Source organism: Denticeps clupeoides, chromosome 11, assembly GCF_900700375.1.
Source record: "Denticeps clupeoides chromosome 11, fDenClu1.1, whole genome shotgun sequence".
NCBI lineage: Eukaryota > Metazoa > Chordata > Actinopteri > Clupeiformes > Denticipitidae > Denticeps > Denticeps clupeoides.
Window position 1 is genome coordinate 4,279,689 of NC_041717.1, and position 15,429 is coordinate 4,295,117.

The 15,429-nt window shown below is 44.9% G+C and overlaps 1 protein-coding gene across 4 annotated transcripts in view; it reads right to left on the bottom strand.

Moving 5' to 3' along the window:
- LOC114799398 (netrin receptor UNC5C-like) overlaps window positions 1-15,429 on the bottom strand; it is a 123,748-nt gene that overhangs the window by 29,586 nt on the left and 78,733 nt on the right. For all 4 annotated transcript variants that reach the window (XM_028996019.1, XM_028996018.1, XM_028996016.1 and 1 more), the window contains exon 4: window positions 10,045-10,148. In XM_028996019.1, the coding sequence (XP_028851852.1) occupies window positions 10,045-10,148 (104 nt within the window). The remainder of the gene's footprint in view (window positions 1-10,044; window positions 10,149-15,429) is intronic.

Consider the following 15,429-nt stretch of genomic DNA (forward strand, 5'->3'; position numbering starts at 1 on the left):
GGGCTCCCTGCTGGAATATAGAGTGGGTTATTTTTACCCGTACGCCCTGCGGGCTGCCGTTCATTTTGCTGAGACACACACACTCAATCGCTCACTCGCCATGGAACAGACATGGCCCACACAACAGCTATGCGCACCCCGAAATTCCAGTACAGAAATATACAGACACACAGATTTCCGGATAATAATGAGGTCCAGGCTCCAGACCCCCCGGGAGGAACCCACCATCGGGAGCATTAACCAGGCCTCAGAGAAATGGAGATGTCCTCTCACCAGTCCTCTGCTGCTGGATTAAATAGAGTACGATGGGCACTCAGAATCCAGCTGGCTCTAAACGGATTTTCAAAAAATTCCAATTGGGATAGATTTGAATCCATCATAGAGTGGTTTCAATCAAACGCAGCTAAATTAGTACTTCCCTACAAATGTGTACATTGGCCTGTCCTCATTGGTGCAACAGAGGAACCCTGGGGACTATTTGGTTGCTGGCGCCAAGTGCAAGCGTTTGGCATGTTTGCTAGTCCAAGGTAAGGATCTCAGAATCATAACTAAATACATAATGAGAACAAACCGCTTGGTAGATATCAGTACGTTTACAAAGTGTGTTGGTATATAATTATTTCTGTCACCCATAACCTGATCTTTATTTATGTCTTCATAAACAAAAGGAGCCTGATGATTGACAGCTCTCAAATACACCACTTTCTCATTATATACAATACAGGCCAAAGGTTTGGACACACCTTCACATTCATGACCATTTACATTGGTAGATTCTCACTGAAGGCATCAAAACTATGAATGAACACATGTGGAGTTATGTACTTAACAAAAAGTGGAGACCTGGCCTCCACAGTCACCGGACCTGAACCCAGTCGAGATGGTTTGGGGTGAGCTGGACTGCAGAGTGAAGGCAAAGGGGCCAACAAGTGCTAAACACCTCTGTTGTAAAGTAAAGTGAAGTGATTGTCACATGTGATACACAGCAGCACAGCACACGGTGCACACAGTGAAATTTGTCCTCTGCATTTAACCCATCACCTGTGTGAGCAGTGGGCAGCCATGACAGGCACCCGGGGAGGAGTGAGTGGGGACGGTGCTTTGCTCAGTGGCACCTCAGTGGTACCTTGGCGGATCGGGATTCGAACCGTCAACCTTCTGATTACAGGGCCGCTTCCTTAACCGCTAGGAAAAGCATTTCAGGTGAAGACCTCTTGAAGCTCATTGAGAGAATGCCAAGAGTGCGCAAAGCAGTAATCAGAGCAAAGGGCGGCTATTTTGAAAAAACTAGAATATAAAACATGTTTTCAGTTATTTCACCTTTTTTTGTTAAGTACATAACTCCACATGTGTTCATTCACAGTTTTGATGCCTTCAGTGAGAATCTACCAACGTAAATGGTCATGAAAATAAAGAAAACACATTGAATGAGAAGCTTTTGGCTTGTACTGTATGCACCCATGTGCATTACATTTTGATTTTACCTAGTTGTGAATCCTTTGTCCTAACACTAGTGAACACATGCTGAGTGCTACGTCCAAAACTGTGCTCGTAGCGCTCAGTAATTCCACCACAAAATGTCCCAGAGCGAATAATGTCCCTGCTGAAAGAGTCGTCCTGTCCTGCTGTAATGAACAGTAACAGGGAGGATCAGTTGATTCTGCAGCCAGTCACTCATGTCCTTTATTCTACATCTCGACCAGATTGTCCACATTACTGGAGAGCAACTGCATTAAAGCAGGCTCGTCTGCAGAACCAGGCTCATCTGACCGGCACACACACACACACACACACACACACACACACACAGGCACAGACAGCGCCTGCTCCCAGACAGATGTGCCCTTGCTCATTATTGAGTGATTGGCATCAGGAGACTCATTAACATAATTGGCACATTTGTTGTCATTAACAGAGGGAAATTGCCACATGGCAGCTCAGTATCAAGTGCAGGAACACAGCGAGCGAGGGCGGGGGCGAGGGAGCGGGCGAGAGCAGCTCTGAAAGGCAGCGTATTCCGGCGTCATCCTCCATCCCTTCAGCGCACTGGATCCGGGACCCTCTGATATGACCGGGCGGGACCGGCGAGGAACGCCAGCCTACAGAGAATACCAATGAGCCTGTTCATTAGAGAAATAACAGACTATCATGGCCCATCATTACAGGCAATCTTTCCAGTAATTCCCACTCCCCCCAGCGCATTGCTTCTCCACAAAACATGATGAATTATGGAAATGCTGCCAGAAGCCGTCTCGTTCTTTAACGCCTTCTGCTGTCACATGTACCTGCAGCTCAAGTCTTTGGTTTGTTCACTTATTTGGGAAAAAAATAAATAAATTATATTGAGCAATTTTAAAAGTCATAACCTGACAGCAACGCGAGACAGAAACAACGAGGAATGGGTGAAGAAGTGAGAAAAAATAATGAGCTTTCACGCGGCGAGTGTGATTACACAGTATGGATATAATAATTGATTTTCATTAAACAAACATTCCAACAGCTGACACAAAATAAACTATTTTGCATAATACATAACGTAATACAGTAACTTGGCAAGTGAACAGCCCAGTCACATGACCCCTGGCACCCGTCCGGTGACGGCAAGGCACCCCTGGGGTCTCGGATTCGCTCTCCTGTTCATCCGGAGAGTACAGCGGTCCGTTCGGAATCTCGGAGACACAACTGGGGCGCAGACAATGGGGCCGGTCACCGCTGAACAGCCCTGCTGTTCTCAGCTGTTTGGGCAGGGGACGGTCATTTGAGTGTGACTTCATTCACTCACACGTGGCCGAAAACGTGGGAAGGCGAGCGGGTGAAAGGCGCCGGATGCACGTGCGCCCTTAATATGCAGAATTCAGACAGGAAGTGGTGCCAGTGTGGCCAGCGTTCTGTCACCTTGTTCTTGTCACGTAAGACCCCACCAGCCCCTGCATGACATCCATTTGTCACAGACTGAGCGAATGGCAGTGAGATTCTTGCAGAGAGTGTTAAACAAAAAGATGACAATAAATCCTACAGCGAGCAGCCCCGCTGAACAGTGGGGAAAAAAACGGGTCCCCGAAGTGTCTCCTCCTGCATACTAACCGTATTCCAATCGTATTTTACACAACGAGGCCACGGCACCTGTCCAAGTCGGCCATGTTAGCGGATACCGGCTAATAAAAAGTGAGTGGACTAGGCCGGGGCGTGCCAGTAGCAGCGGGCGCGGCCCTCGCCGGAGTCCGATAACAGCCTGTCGATGTGTTTATCAAACGGCAGCAGCGCCCGGCCCGCGGACGGACCTTTGCGGCGCGGAAGCGGCCGCGGCCAGATGGCCGCGTCTGGGCCTGGCGTGCGGGGGGGGCGGGGGGGGAGACGGGCGGTGGAGGGGACGGCCATAAATCAGGCCACAGATGTGCTGAGCAGGGCTCTCCGGTGAGACCCTCGCAGGTGCGCCTGCGAAGAGGTGATGTATTACGCCCGGGGTCTGTCACCGCGCACACACACACACACACGTGGAAATGAAGACGCACACGTGCACACTCACACACTCATGCACGCGTGAAGAGAGACGCTCCCCCAAGTGCAATTTCTCACACACATAAACAGACCCACACAGGGCTGATTAAGTCATTGTTAAAACCTTAACACACACACACACACACACACACTCATTCACATCTACTCATTTGAAATAGCGGTACTAATCACGGCCTCAGCACACACAGAGGTTAAAACAAATCTCCACATGGAGGAATATGGAGGTGGTGGATGGATGGGTGGTTGAAGGGATCCTGCCTGGAGCAAATAAGGAGGTTCAGGTGTGGCGAAGTCTGACAGGTTGGTTGTAACTTCCAAGTTCATTTCACCACAGGCATCAATCCTGAACGTCACTTCCTTGTCCGAGCCCAGACCCAATCACCATGCTGCTCCAGGCCTACTGGTCCACACAAGGAACTTTCACCATCTCAATTCCTTATTTCCGCCACCTCAGCACTTTGCTGATAACCCCTTTCCCGTCTTCTGAGAGATTGATGGATTTTGCGTCATTTACATTAGACTCAGACAGACAGTTTGACAAATAATATATTACCCAGCATTTAACTAATGACAAACCATGTAGGGCCGTTACAGTAAACAGTCTTCATTAGCATGAGGATTTTTCACAGCTAAGATAATTGCGCTAATTAAATTGACATTAATCCGGTGCATAACTGACACTCACTTTAATGTGCTTAAAATAGCTCACTTCTTCTTCTTCTTCTTCACTCCTTCACTGCGGTTGGTGTTGGCCTCGTACCCACGCACGCACCTACGGCCTCTGCCTACTCTCTCTCAGAGAGCCCGGGAGAAACGGCACGTCCAGGTCCTCTCGCCGCGTATCCGTACGTGCGCCTCAGCCCGGCCGGCCCGCTTTGTGCTGATGGCTTCTGCAGGAAAGGTCATGGACGCCACGTGTTCCCTCCCCACTCCTCGGGGCTGTGAGCGCGTCTCCTTAAGAGCATATTAACTCCTGTTAGCCCCTCTTGGGGACCGCTTCCCACAGCCGACTCCGGGAAGAAGAGGAAGACAAGCAGAGGAGGAGTCTTCAAGGACGGCCGACACCACCAATCTACCACATTAGCCCTTGACCTCTGACCCCCAGTCATTATCTTGGCACAGCGCCATGGGACCCGACACAGGCCTCCAGCTCCGCGTCCCCGCCAAATGAGAGGGGATGAAGGGAAAGAAGGGGCGGATAACAGCAAGGTTGTCCGCACGGATCGCGGGACCGGCCCGGGGAGGCCGGCATGATTAGTGGGCAGAGCCAGTTGTTTTATGCTTCCGAGGGATAATTGCGAAATGCGCTTTCGGTAATGAATATGAATCTTCCAAATGGCCCTAAAATTGTTGGCTTCCATTTTCGTTCTTAATTAAGAGTTCCTGCAAAGCTGAACTGCTGCGGTATTTTGGGGGGGGGGGGGAGTCCACGTTTCCCATGCCGGAGTGAAGCCAAGATAAATGTCTGCTGCTTGAGAGGGGAAGCGGCATCAGACACGATTATAAAGCTGCCCATGTCCGTGTCGGGGAAGTGTGCGGAATCGGCACTGCGGCGTCTAGACGGCGGCAGGGAACGGAACCGGGAGCGACAGCCAAGTGGAACAGAGTTTGTCGCTCCTTCGGGGGCAATGCGACAGCACGGAAAACGGAGAAAAGTTTCCCACCGCTGAGGAGCACGGGAAGCGTCTGTCGCGTGTGCCAGGAATCAAAATGCCAGGCTTTGATAAGATTGTTCTTTTTTTTAATTCATTCGTAAGGGGCAAACTGCCAAACTACAGGGTGGGCCATTTCTATGTATACACCTTAATAAAATGGGAATGGTTGGTGACATTAACGTCCTGTTTGTGGCACAGTAGTATATGTGAGGGGGCAAACTTTTCAAGATGGGTGGTGACCATAGTGGCCATTTTGAAGTCGGTCATCTTGGATTCAACTTTTGTTTTTTCAATAGGAAGAGGGTAATGTGACACATCAAATGTATAATGGTTATTATGGTTTATTTATGGTTTTAACATAACTTTATTCTTTCATGAGTTATTTACAAGTTTCTGACCACTTATAAAATGTGTTCAATGTCACCAACCATTCCCATTTTATTAAGGTGTATCCATATAAATGGCCCACCCTGTACATTGCAGATCCTGGATTTCAGCGTTGCAGATGACGTGGGAGTGCACGTGGGAGAACACAGATGAGACTGTACATCATGAGTAATTAAGGCAAAGACGATTAGCGATAATGAAATGTTTGTTGGCTCTGAGTGGTTTGGTGACCTCGCTCGGGGTAAGACCACGTGTCTGCCGCAGCCGTCCATATGCAGATTACGCTCACAAGTCCCCCAAATCAACTAATGCGAATGAATTGACCATCCCATAGCATCTCCTTCATCAGGTCTCGATGCTGGATGCCAGATGCTGTCACTAATCCCCAATCCTAATCTGCAGCATTATCTGAGCTTGTTGTCACAGTGAGACGGGTCAACCCACAATCAAATTAGACAAAATCTCACTTGAGGTGGGAAAAAAGTTCTGAAGCATTAGAAGGCATTATTATTATTACTATTTTTAAAGCTGCTTATGTTTTACGCTGAATGCAAAAAGCAAGGCAGGAGGAACACTGGGCGGAACTCGGTGAGATTGCGGTTAACCAGGCGGGTGGGGACAGGGGCCTGCCGCCTTCTGGCCTGGCCACGATTCACAGGGCTAAAGTTTGCTTACAGATCAATTACAGGCCTGCATTCCAGCCGACGGGAGGTGGGTGCTGTCAGCGAGCCAGAGATAACCACTAATCAGGAGTCGTCCCTCGCCGGGACCCGGCTCCCGCTGCCAGGGCCTCGTCTGGCGGCTCGGCCTGCCAACGCCACCCTGCTACTGCGGCCAGGGACGGCGAACAGGGAGGGAGGGGGCAGAGAGACGGAGACGCGAGGATAACAAGCAGACTTGTAATAATACAACTGGCCTTCGTTTCATTGTCCTATAATTTAATCGCTGTTGGTTATTGTAAACAAAAGACTCCTTACACCTCCACAGATAGAAGAAGAAGAAGAAGAAGAAGAAGATTTAAACTTGAATTAATATAGCGACTCCTTAGGATGGATGAGTAGAAGGATAAAAAAGGAAGAGGGGAAGAGTTAAAAAGAGAGAGGGTGAGATGTTTGGCAGATGAAATGACATCTGCGTTACAATCCAGTTTGACAAAAACAGGGACAAAAAAAGTGGAAAAAAGTGAGAAAAAAAAAAGGAGCTAAAAAACTTTATTTTGTTAAATTCGCAGCTTCGGTGGCTCTCACCGAACCTGAGTGCTTTTCCAGGCACCGGGGAGGCAGCAGCTGTTCTCCATTTTCTGCCCGTGTGAATGTATGCAGACGGTAGGAGGTCATTATTCCACAATCTCACCATCACCACCCCCCCGTTTACGGCTCCTGTAGTCCTTGTGTACTTAGGCTGCATTAAAATGGCTGGTATGACCGACCGACCGGCTGCGCCAAGGTAATTGTGCCCAGCTGGACCCGAGGCTCACCTCCGAGCCGCTCGCTCGCACGCTTACCCTGGGTAACCTTTGACCCCAGTGATGAGCGTGTGCCAGAGGTGTGTTATAAATCTTGTGCCTCTCACTGCAGCTGTTTATTGCCTCATCACCATGAAAAGCCGGGATACCATCCAGGAATATCCAGTTGAACAAATAAATGACCGTTACATGGCTTTCAATTTTGTTTTAAATGTAGAAAAGAACTCGGTGACATCATTAGCTCCTCCATGACTAGTCAATGCCAAAGCATGTGTTCTAGTTAGCCCAACCATAATGACAGCCACTAGAGGACCATTAACAATTTTTTCAGATCGACTTTTCCGGCAATAAAAGTGGAGTCGACAAGTTGACATGACATCATATGCACAATCTCGGGAATAAATGTTTACACCACATAAATGCATCAGTTTACCCTCCACTCTCCCCTCCACATCCCCTCCCTGCGGTGAATAATAATCCTCCTGCCGGCCAGGGTCAATTGGACAGCAGCACGCGACAGGTTCAGCTGTGCGCGTTGGTGGGAGGGGTTTAGTAAGATTTCAACTTGTGCCTTTGACAATGAGGCTTTTTTGCCCTTTTTTTCCATCTCACATTAAATTTTCTGCCCTTCAAAATAACAGATTGTTCTGTATGGGTTTTGTGTTAGTAGTGGTGTTTTTTAATCAAAGAGTGTCTGGGTGCATTGTGCTTTTGTTGAACTTGTTGAGCCTGTTGAGTTTCATGCACCCCCATAAACAAGGGTCTGGCTATTCATCCACAGTAAATTCTTTCCTTTGATTCTTAAAATCTGTGTTTTAAACGTTGAGTATGCTATGAGGGAATATTTCTTCCACACTTTCACAGAAATCATGACCCCTTTTGGTCACTGCACCCATTGCACATTTCATCCAACACCATGTTAACCACCCCACTGTACCTGGCGACGTGGGTTCACCTGGCTTTCCCAGCAGAGCTGCGGTCTCGGGGCGGATTACAGTGTAGCGACATAATCAAAACTGCTGGGATAAAAGCCAGCGGTGACACTTCTGACACTTTTTCAGTATATTAACCCTGCAGCGATGTGCTGGACACCGGTTTTCATCAAACCTGGAGAGGGTCTTATTTTTATTCTCCCCTTCAGATCACCCCCAAAGATTGCTGAGCAGAGCAGAAGGGCTTGCAAGGGGAGAGGGGCGCGTTTCTAAGAGAAAAGTCATCATAGTGCTGCAACGTGGCCTTTATTGCATTTCTGATGGAGTGTGAACTTGACCCTTCTCATGTCTCTTGTGGTCAGTCGGGCAGCTGCAATGATGCTCTCTCATCATTCTTGGAGACTCACAGTAATACATGGCAAAGAAGACCAAGATGCCAGACCCAACTTTATCTAACTGGATAAAACCTTTTAAACCCTGGACACTTTTTCATAGACCCCTGCTTGCAAATGACATACAGGGTCTATCATTTTGGTGTCATAATAAAGGTAAGAGTGGGTCACAGAAAATGAATCTTAAAAAATCCATGGTACATTTGTCAAAAAATGTTGATAAAAAAGGAAATATGGAAATTTAACAGAACTCTGCAACCTATCCATTTAGGCACATTTTGCCATATGCGGCAATTTGAGATTTATTAAGACCCAAACTATAAAACTGGTTCAGCTCACATGTCACTATACATTTACATTTACAGCATTTACCAGACGCCCTTATCCAGAGCGACTTACAGTAGTTACAGGGACAGTCCCCCCCTGTAGCAACTTAGTGTTGTGTCTTGCTCAGGGACACAATGGTTGTAAGTGGGATTTCTGGTTCATAGACGAGTGTGTTACCCACTAAGCTACTACCACCTTCTAGATATGTGGTACAATCTTCATTCACTTACTTCAGTCTGAACCAGATTGAAAGACAGTTGAGACAGACAGTTGGCTTATGTGCTGTGACCAATGACTTCTCTCACTGTACACCATGTGAACCCAAACATAACATGATAGCGGATGCTAAAGAAGGGTAGAGAGAATCTGAGGACGGGAGGAGAGGCTATGAATTCCCTGCGGAAGAATTTAAATTCTCTCGTACTACTGTGATACTAGACCCTTCACTTAATTGTAAAAGAAAATCCATTATATTTATGACAATGCATATAAAATTTTTAAAAAGGTGCTCACCTGTAGCACACAACATTTTGGGTTTACATTTTTAAAAAGTACAACATTTTGAAATGTGAAACTCATTAGATTTAAAACTGTATAATGAAACAAAATTCTACTGTTTGGTTTGTCTAAACCAGTAGCGCTGTCAGAATGAATAGTTTAAACTGGATGGTCACACTATAACACATTAGTAAATGTATCATAAATGTATAATTATTCCACATTCTCCAAATTATTGCCTGTAATGTATTGTCCATAAACATATTATTATGAAGAATGCTGCATGAAAAAAAAACAAGAACAAAGACAGCATAATAACAGTATAATATAATAAAACAGTATAGTAAGCAAATTACTTTTAGAGACACAGTTCAAGAGGGCACAAGAACTTTACTGCATAATTACAAACTTCAAAAGGCAAACCCACAACACAGACATGGGAAAAGCTGCATAACTCAAGTGAACTGAAAGGATGTATGTTTTAAGACGGGGATAGTGACAGGCGAAATGTTGCCAGGCTTTCATTCTGGAGAGGATGTTTTGGCAGGGAGACCAAACGGCCTCTTGCTTCAGTTCAACTAACAAAACTGTCCGTTCCTTTTTCCTCCAGCCCTCCGACGGGAAGTTCATTTTTAAATGTTCCCCAAAAATGGCAATGGCTGGAGTCGAATGGGAGGAGATATAACTCACAGGCGTTCTGCCAAATGAATGCAGCCGGCCACAGCTTCGAGCGTCCTCTCATTCATTTCTAATAGACCAAATGTCATTCAGTTCAGTGAATGTGTTTCTTTTGAATATATATTTGTTTGAGTTTTATGCTTTAAAAGCATTCTTTTTTTTTTTAAACGTTACAACAATATTTCACTCACCTCGGCAGCTGGTATCCCTTCAGGCGGGCGGCATTGCAAAAGGACTTCCTGCTCCAGGGAGACTTCCTTCCCCAGTGGTTCCTGGTCAAATGTTTTCCTGAGATCTACAAAAAAAAAAAAAAAAGAATGTCAACACCGGATATGTATAAAAATGTTTAGATACACAAGCACTTCCGTGAGAAAATGTAAATGTTTCATATTTCCAGTCATTTGAGTGGGGTAGAACTGGAAAGGCTTCTCTTAACTAAACCCAGTAGAGATGGCTGTCAACCTCCCAGATCGTTCTGAGCCTTGGTGCCAAAGGCAAGTCTGCCTTTTTTACAGAATCCAATCCGATCGCCAAATCACAGATAGTTACATAACGCGCTTTATTTAATAAAACAGTCCTGTTGTACAGACTGTACTTTTGTTGCATGTTGTGAATTTGCATATCAAGATCCCTCGGTTTCCTTTGAAGAAAATGGTATTTGCTTATGCTGTAGACTCTGCAAGTAGCATAAAAAATAAATAACTATGGGAGCGGGGAATTGGTAAAAGAATGTACACACTATACCCAGTCCTCTGGGAACTCCCAGTTGTAGACAATGTGTGCTACAGCTTTAGACTGAAATAGAAATAAAACCAGGAAATGGCTGTACGTCTGAAAAGTGGCATGAGGAATTTGAAAGGCACTCTGGAAGAAGACACGAGCCACAATTCACACAGGACTTTCCATTCATCCACTTTCCGTTCAGGGTCCCAGAGATGCTGAAGCATCATCGCCAAGGCTGGATCAAGCCTGATGTACCAGTTTGGAGAGACAGAGACACACCAGGACAACCAGGTTCAGAACCTATGGCCAGTAAAAACTGGACCAAGTTCTCAATATACAATTTCTCATTCTACAGAGAAACATTAAAATGACATAATCAGTATCCTGATCTGTCTGTGTCCTGTAGGGGTGTAATAATCAATAATGCAGATTTGGACGATTCTGCATCAATGCAGTGCAGAACATAATCGATTATATCATAATGACGTTGCCGCAGTTTAATGTCTGTCAGGAGTTCGGCCGAGATTGACGCCAGGAAAAAGTTGCATGCAGAATTTATTGGACGCCATTAGAACGTTTAGCGGACCAAACGCTGGGGCTGAACGCCCGTTTGATTTGTTCCAATGAGCACCACTTGGTACCAGGAACGGCAGAAAAGCGCCTGGTTCAAACGTCCGTGTGAACGAGGCCTTAACTCTCATCTCATGAGATGCATTGTGATGTAGCGATAATCAATGTGCTAATAATCGTAATCAAATTGAATTGAGACATCAGTGAAGGTTCATACCTCTAGTTTGTTGTGTCTCCTCTCTCGTGTTTCCATGACAAAATGTAGCTTGGAGACCAGACAGCCTCATTGGGATTCTCAGTTCGATTCAGTTCGGAATACGAAGCCAAAGACTGTTTACCCAGCATAAAGATGATTCATCTTATTTACCACACGTTAAATTAGTTATGCATTGTGCATAATATTATTTATTCTAAAATAATATCCTCTGACAGAGTTTAGTTTTTATTTATGATAGGTGGATACACCGACTTCTTCACACATGGGTTCATGCTTCACACTCGTAGAAAGGATTTATTATTTACACGGCAGCACGTGACCCTGAACAAGACCTTAGATCATCTTGGAGAGAAAAGACAAAAAATTAACATTGAGCAATACAAATATAAAAACTTCTATATTTGTAAAATATTCCTCTAGTAACACTTTATATTTGGTGTCTGTGCTTTCACTCTGCATGCTTGAGAAGGTGCTGGGAGGGTTTGGAAATAACATGTGGGCAATTAACAACATAATGATTTTTCATTTAAAAACCTGTTTATCATTTATCATTTGTATGTATTATATAAAAGGATATATTAGGATGATTATAAGAACTAAGCAATTCACTGATAGTATTAAAATGCTTGCAAATGTTTCGTGGTGAACCTGAAAGAAGATTTACTCTTGTAATGAAGCAGAGCCTGAAGGCCACCAGGGCCATCTTACTCAGTAGGATACTTAAAAAAAGCTGTAAAATTCATTTCTTTCCACACAGGACGAGTGCAAACACACAAAAAAAAGAAAAAGCCGTGACTCGGGGTCAACCAGCCTCCCTACAGCGAGAGCCCGTCCCACTGAGATCTTCATCCAAAACGACTCCCTGAGGTTACATTCCATGCCGCTCCTCCAGTCAAAGGAAATGTTTTTTTGTCACAAAGCCAGAAAAAAACTCAATAAAACCCCAAATAAATTTGCCAACATGATTAGTTCAATTTATGAGACATGTCTAAAAACCCATAAAAGCTAAAGAATGTTTACAGGATGTATGAGAGCTCCTTCATCACAAAGACATGTGAAGGGTCCGTGTCCATCTGTATGGCCGAAGTCAGCTGGTAAGACCATTAGAAAAGACGGGAGAGAAATGTTGACTTTCAAGCGGCATGAGCGCGGAGAGCTGAGGGGAGCAGACTCTGTTTGAACGCTTTATGGGAACACCGTGCTCATGCACCATGGAAATCTGGAGAAAGCTGGAACACATAAATCCCTTTTTTTTTTTTTTTTTTTTTTTTACAAAGGTCGCCAAAGCCAAACCGCCCCTTCATCTGATGCTCTCCGCGTTCGCTGGGATGACCTAAGGAAGTCCATCATGACTGAGTTTTCGAACCATATTATAATGAACAGTCATCCGGTCCAGGCCGCCGTTTTTCCTTTCCTCCTGACGGAGGGCAAACACTGTGGCCATGCTCCATATCTGGCCAAACCGCTGGGGTTGAACAGACACAGAAATCATTAGCGTGTTGCAGAAAATCCATATTGTATCCTGTAATCTGAGACAACTGCCTCATTGTATTAGCGGGTGAGTTATTTAAGGAAGGAATCTGTTATTTAATGTGCGTTGAAACAGTGGCGCAATTTCTTTTTGGAGAAAGTGGATGTGGTGAACAGGCTTATCACCACCAAATTAGACCTTCCCCCTCACATCTATTACAGGATCATAGCGGTATTGAATGTAGGACTATTTTATTCTTCTATGTCATTATCAATATTTTCTAGATATAATAGGGCTTCCCAATTGGCAACACCAATATTTACAATGCTGTAATATTCACATAAAGGATCAATACAAAAATGTGAATACAAAAACTTATAGGGTTTCTGTACTTTTTATGCATTATTGAACATGTGCAGGTGCTGTAATGAACAATAACAAAATCACTGAGAAAAAATCAGCAAAGGGGAAATGAAAAAAATTGAGAATGACAGACTATAGAATGTAAAATCAATAACCCCTGAATAACTACAGAAATATACCCTGCATGCAAATCACTTAGAAAACGGCTGTTTTTACACCTGCTTTAAGAGCAGAAAAACTGAGAATGTCTGAAGGTATGATTCAAGAGATTCTTTATAAAAATACAAATTCCCTCTGAAAGGTCTTTCATGAAAGTGTTTTTAGTAGAAACTGGCTGAAGGACATTTGGGAGGATGTCACATCGTTGCTGAGGCGTGGGTTTTTATATATATAATTTTTGACAGTGCACCTGTAATAACCCCAGGAGAGAAAAGAAAGTCAGTGTGCACTGGAGAAAAACACGTATTTATCACCGGCCAGGCTGTCAGAGCAGCAGCGAGAGTAAAGCCCGCTCTCGCGTCGTTCATTATCCACCACTCTCGCACCGCTGTCTAATCAAGCGCCGGAAACAGCCCTCTCCACTCCGCATGTCAGCAGATGCACATCACTCTTCTGAATTAAAATGCAGAAGCTCAACCCCGTCCCACAATGGAACATCGTAATGCAATTCAATTATGTTATCATTGCCCACTATTGCCAGTGTGTGTACCTGGAACTTCAACTTCACTGTAATTAACAGATTAGTCCCACACCTATGAGCCACAGCACTCTGCATGACGTGAAATCCAATAACGGTGATGTTGTTGTCACAACCCTGACGTTCCCTGGCTCTCCACCTCGCCTGGATCAGGTAGTCCTGGTGCTCCCGGTTCCTGTCACCTGCGATTATTTGGATGTGTCCTTGCCATGTCCCGTCCTCGTTTTGTGTGTGGATATTTTTTATCTGTGTTTACTTGCATCCTTCTTCCTCCCCACCACATAATCCTGACAGATGTGAACATTCATAAAATTACACATTTACATACCATGGATCAATTTTCATCAAGATTACTATAAACATCATGACACGTGTTGACTATGCTGAGATCATTATAATTATTATTCATATTCATCCATCTCAGATACACTGTTCCTATTGTACCAGCTGCTATTTGTACCAATCACCAGGCCCGATCTAGACCAAAACTGCAATTGTACAACTGTAATATCGCTAATCCCTCACCCAACATGGGGACATCAGATAATCTGCTTTGGAAGCCACTGTCCCCATCCCCCTTGACATCTGAAGGCTTTAAAATGCGATACTGGACGTGCATAGATACATACATACACACACACACACACACACACACACACACACACATAGAGTACAGGCCCAAAGTTTGGACACACCTTTTCATTCAATGTGTTTTCATTATTTTCATGACCATTTACATTGGTAGATTCTCACTGAATGAACACATGTGGAGTTATGTACTTATGTAGTCCTCTTGTAGCCTTTTTGTGTAAAGAAATGATTTCCTTTCTGAGATTTTATGACATTTCTCTTCCATGTGGAGCCATTGCTGACAGCATGAAATGGGAAGTAATGCCCTTTTATAGTCACCTGTCTCCTGGACATCTCTTACATGAATCATTAGACTCACCTGTGGTTGAATGCCTGTTAATTGAAGTCTTAAGTGTGGTTTTTCTCCTAAGACTATAATTGGGGTGTACTCATTTATGCAACATGGGCTTGAATAGTTTCAGAGTTCAGAATTTCTTCAAAGCAATTTCACAAAACATTTTTTAAATTCAAACCCATGCTAAAAATAAGCTTTTCACTTCACCGTGCAGATGTGTCCCTGTTAAAGAAATGCAAATGTGTAATAACAGGAACAGGCCGGGAGACAAAAACCGACCGAGAGGTAGGGTGAGAAAGTAAAAAAACACCCCGTCTGCCAGGCTGAGATCTGTGGCAGCTGTCAGGACTCCAGACTTCATAACAAAACCAGCACCCTCAGCCAGAGATCAATCCCGGCCTGACACCGCCAGACAGTTGCCGTGGTGATGAGGTTGCCAACGCCCCCAGTTGAGTTAGTGCAGGTCCGGGGCCACGAGTCTCATCTGTCAGGAGTGGGCCGCTCTCAAACAGCAGCAGTTTATGGTGGTCTGACGTTCGCTTTTTCCCGGCACATCTGCTCTGACAATGGACACTGTCAGCTCTGACAATGCCATGACTGGCTAGTTAGA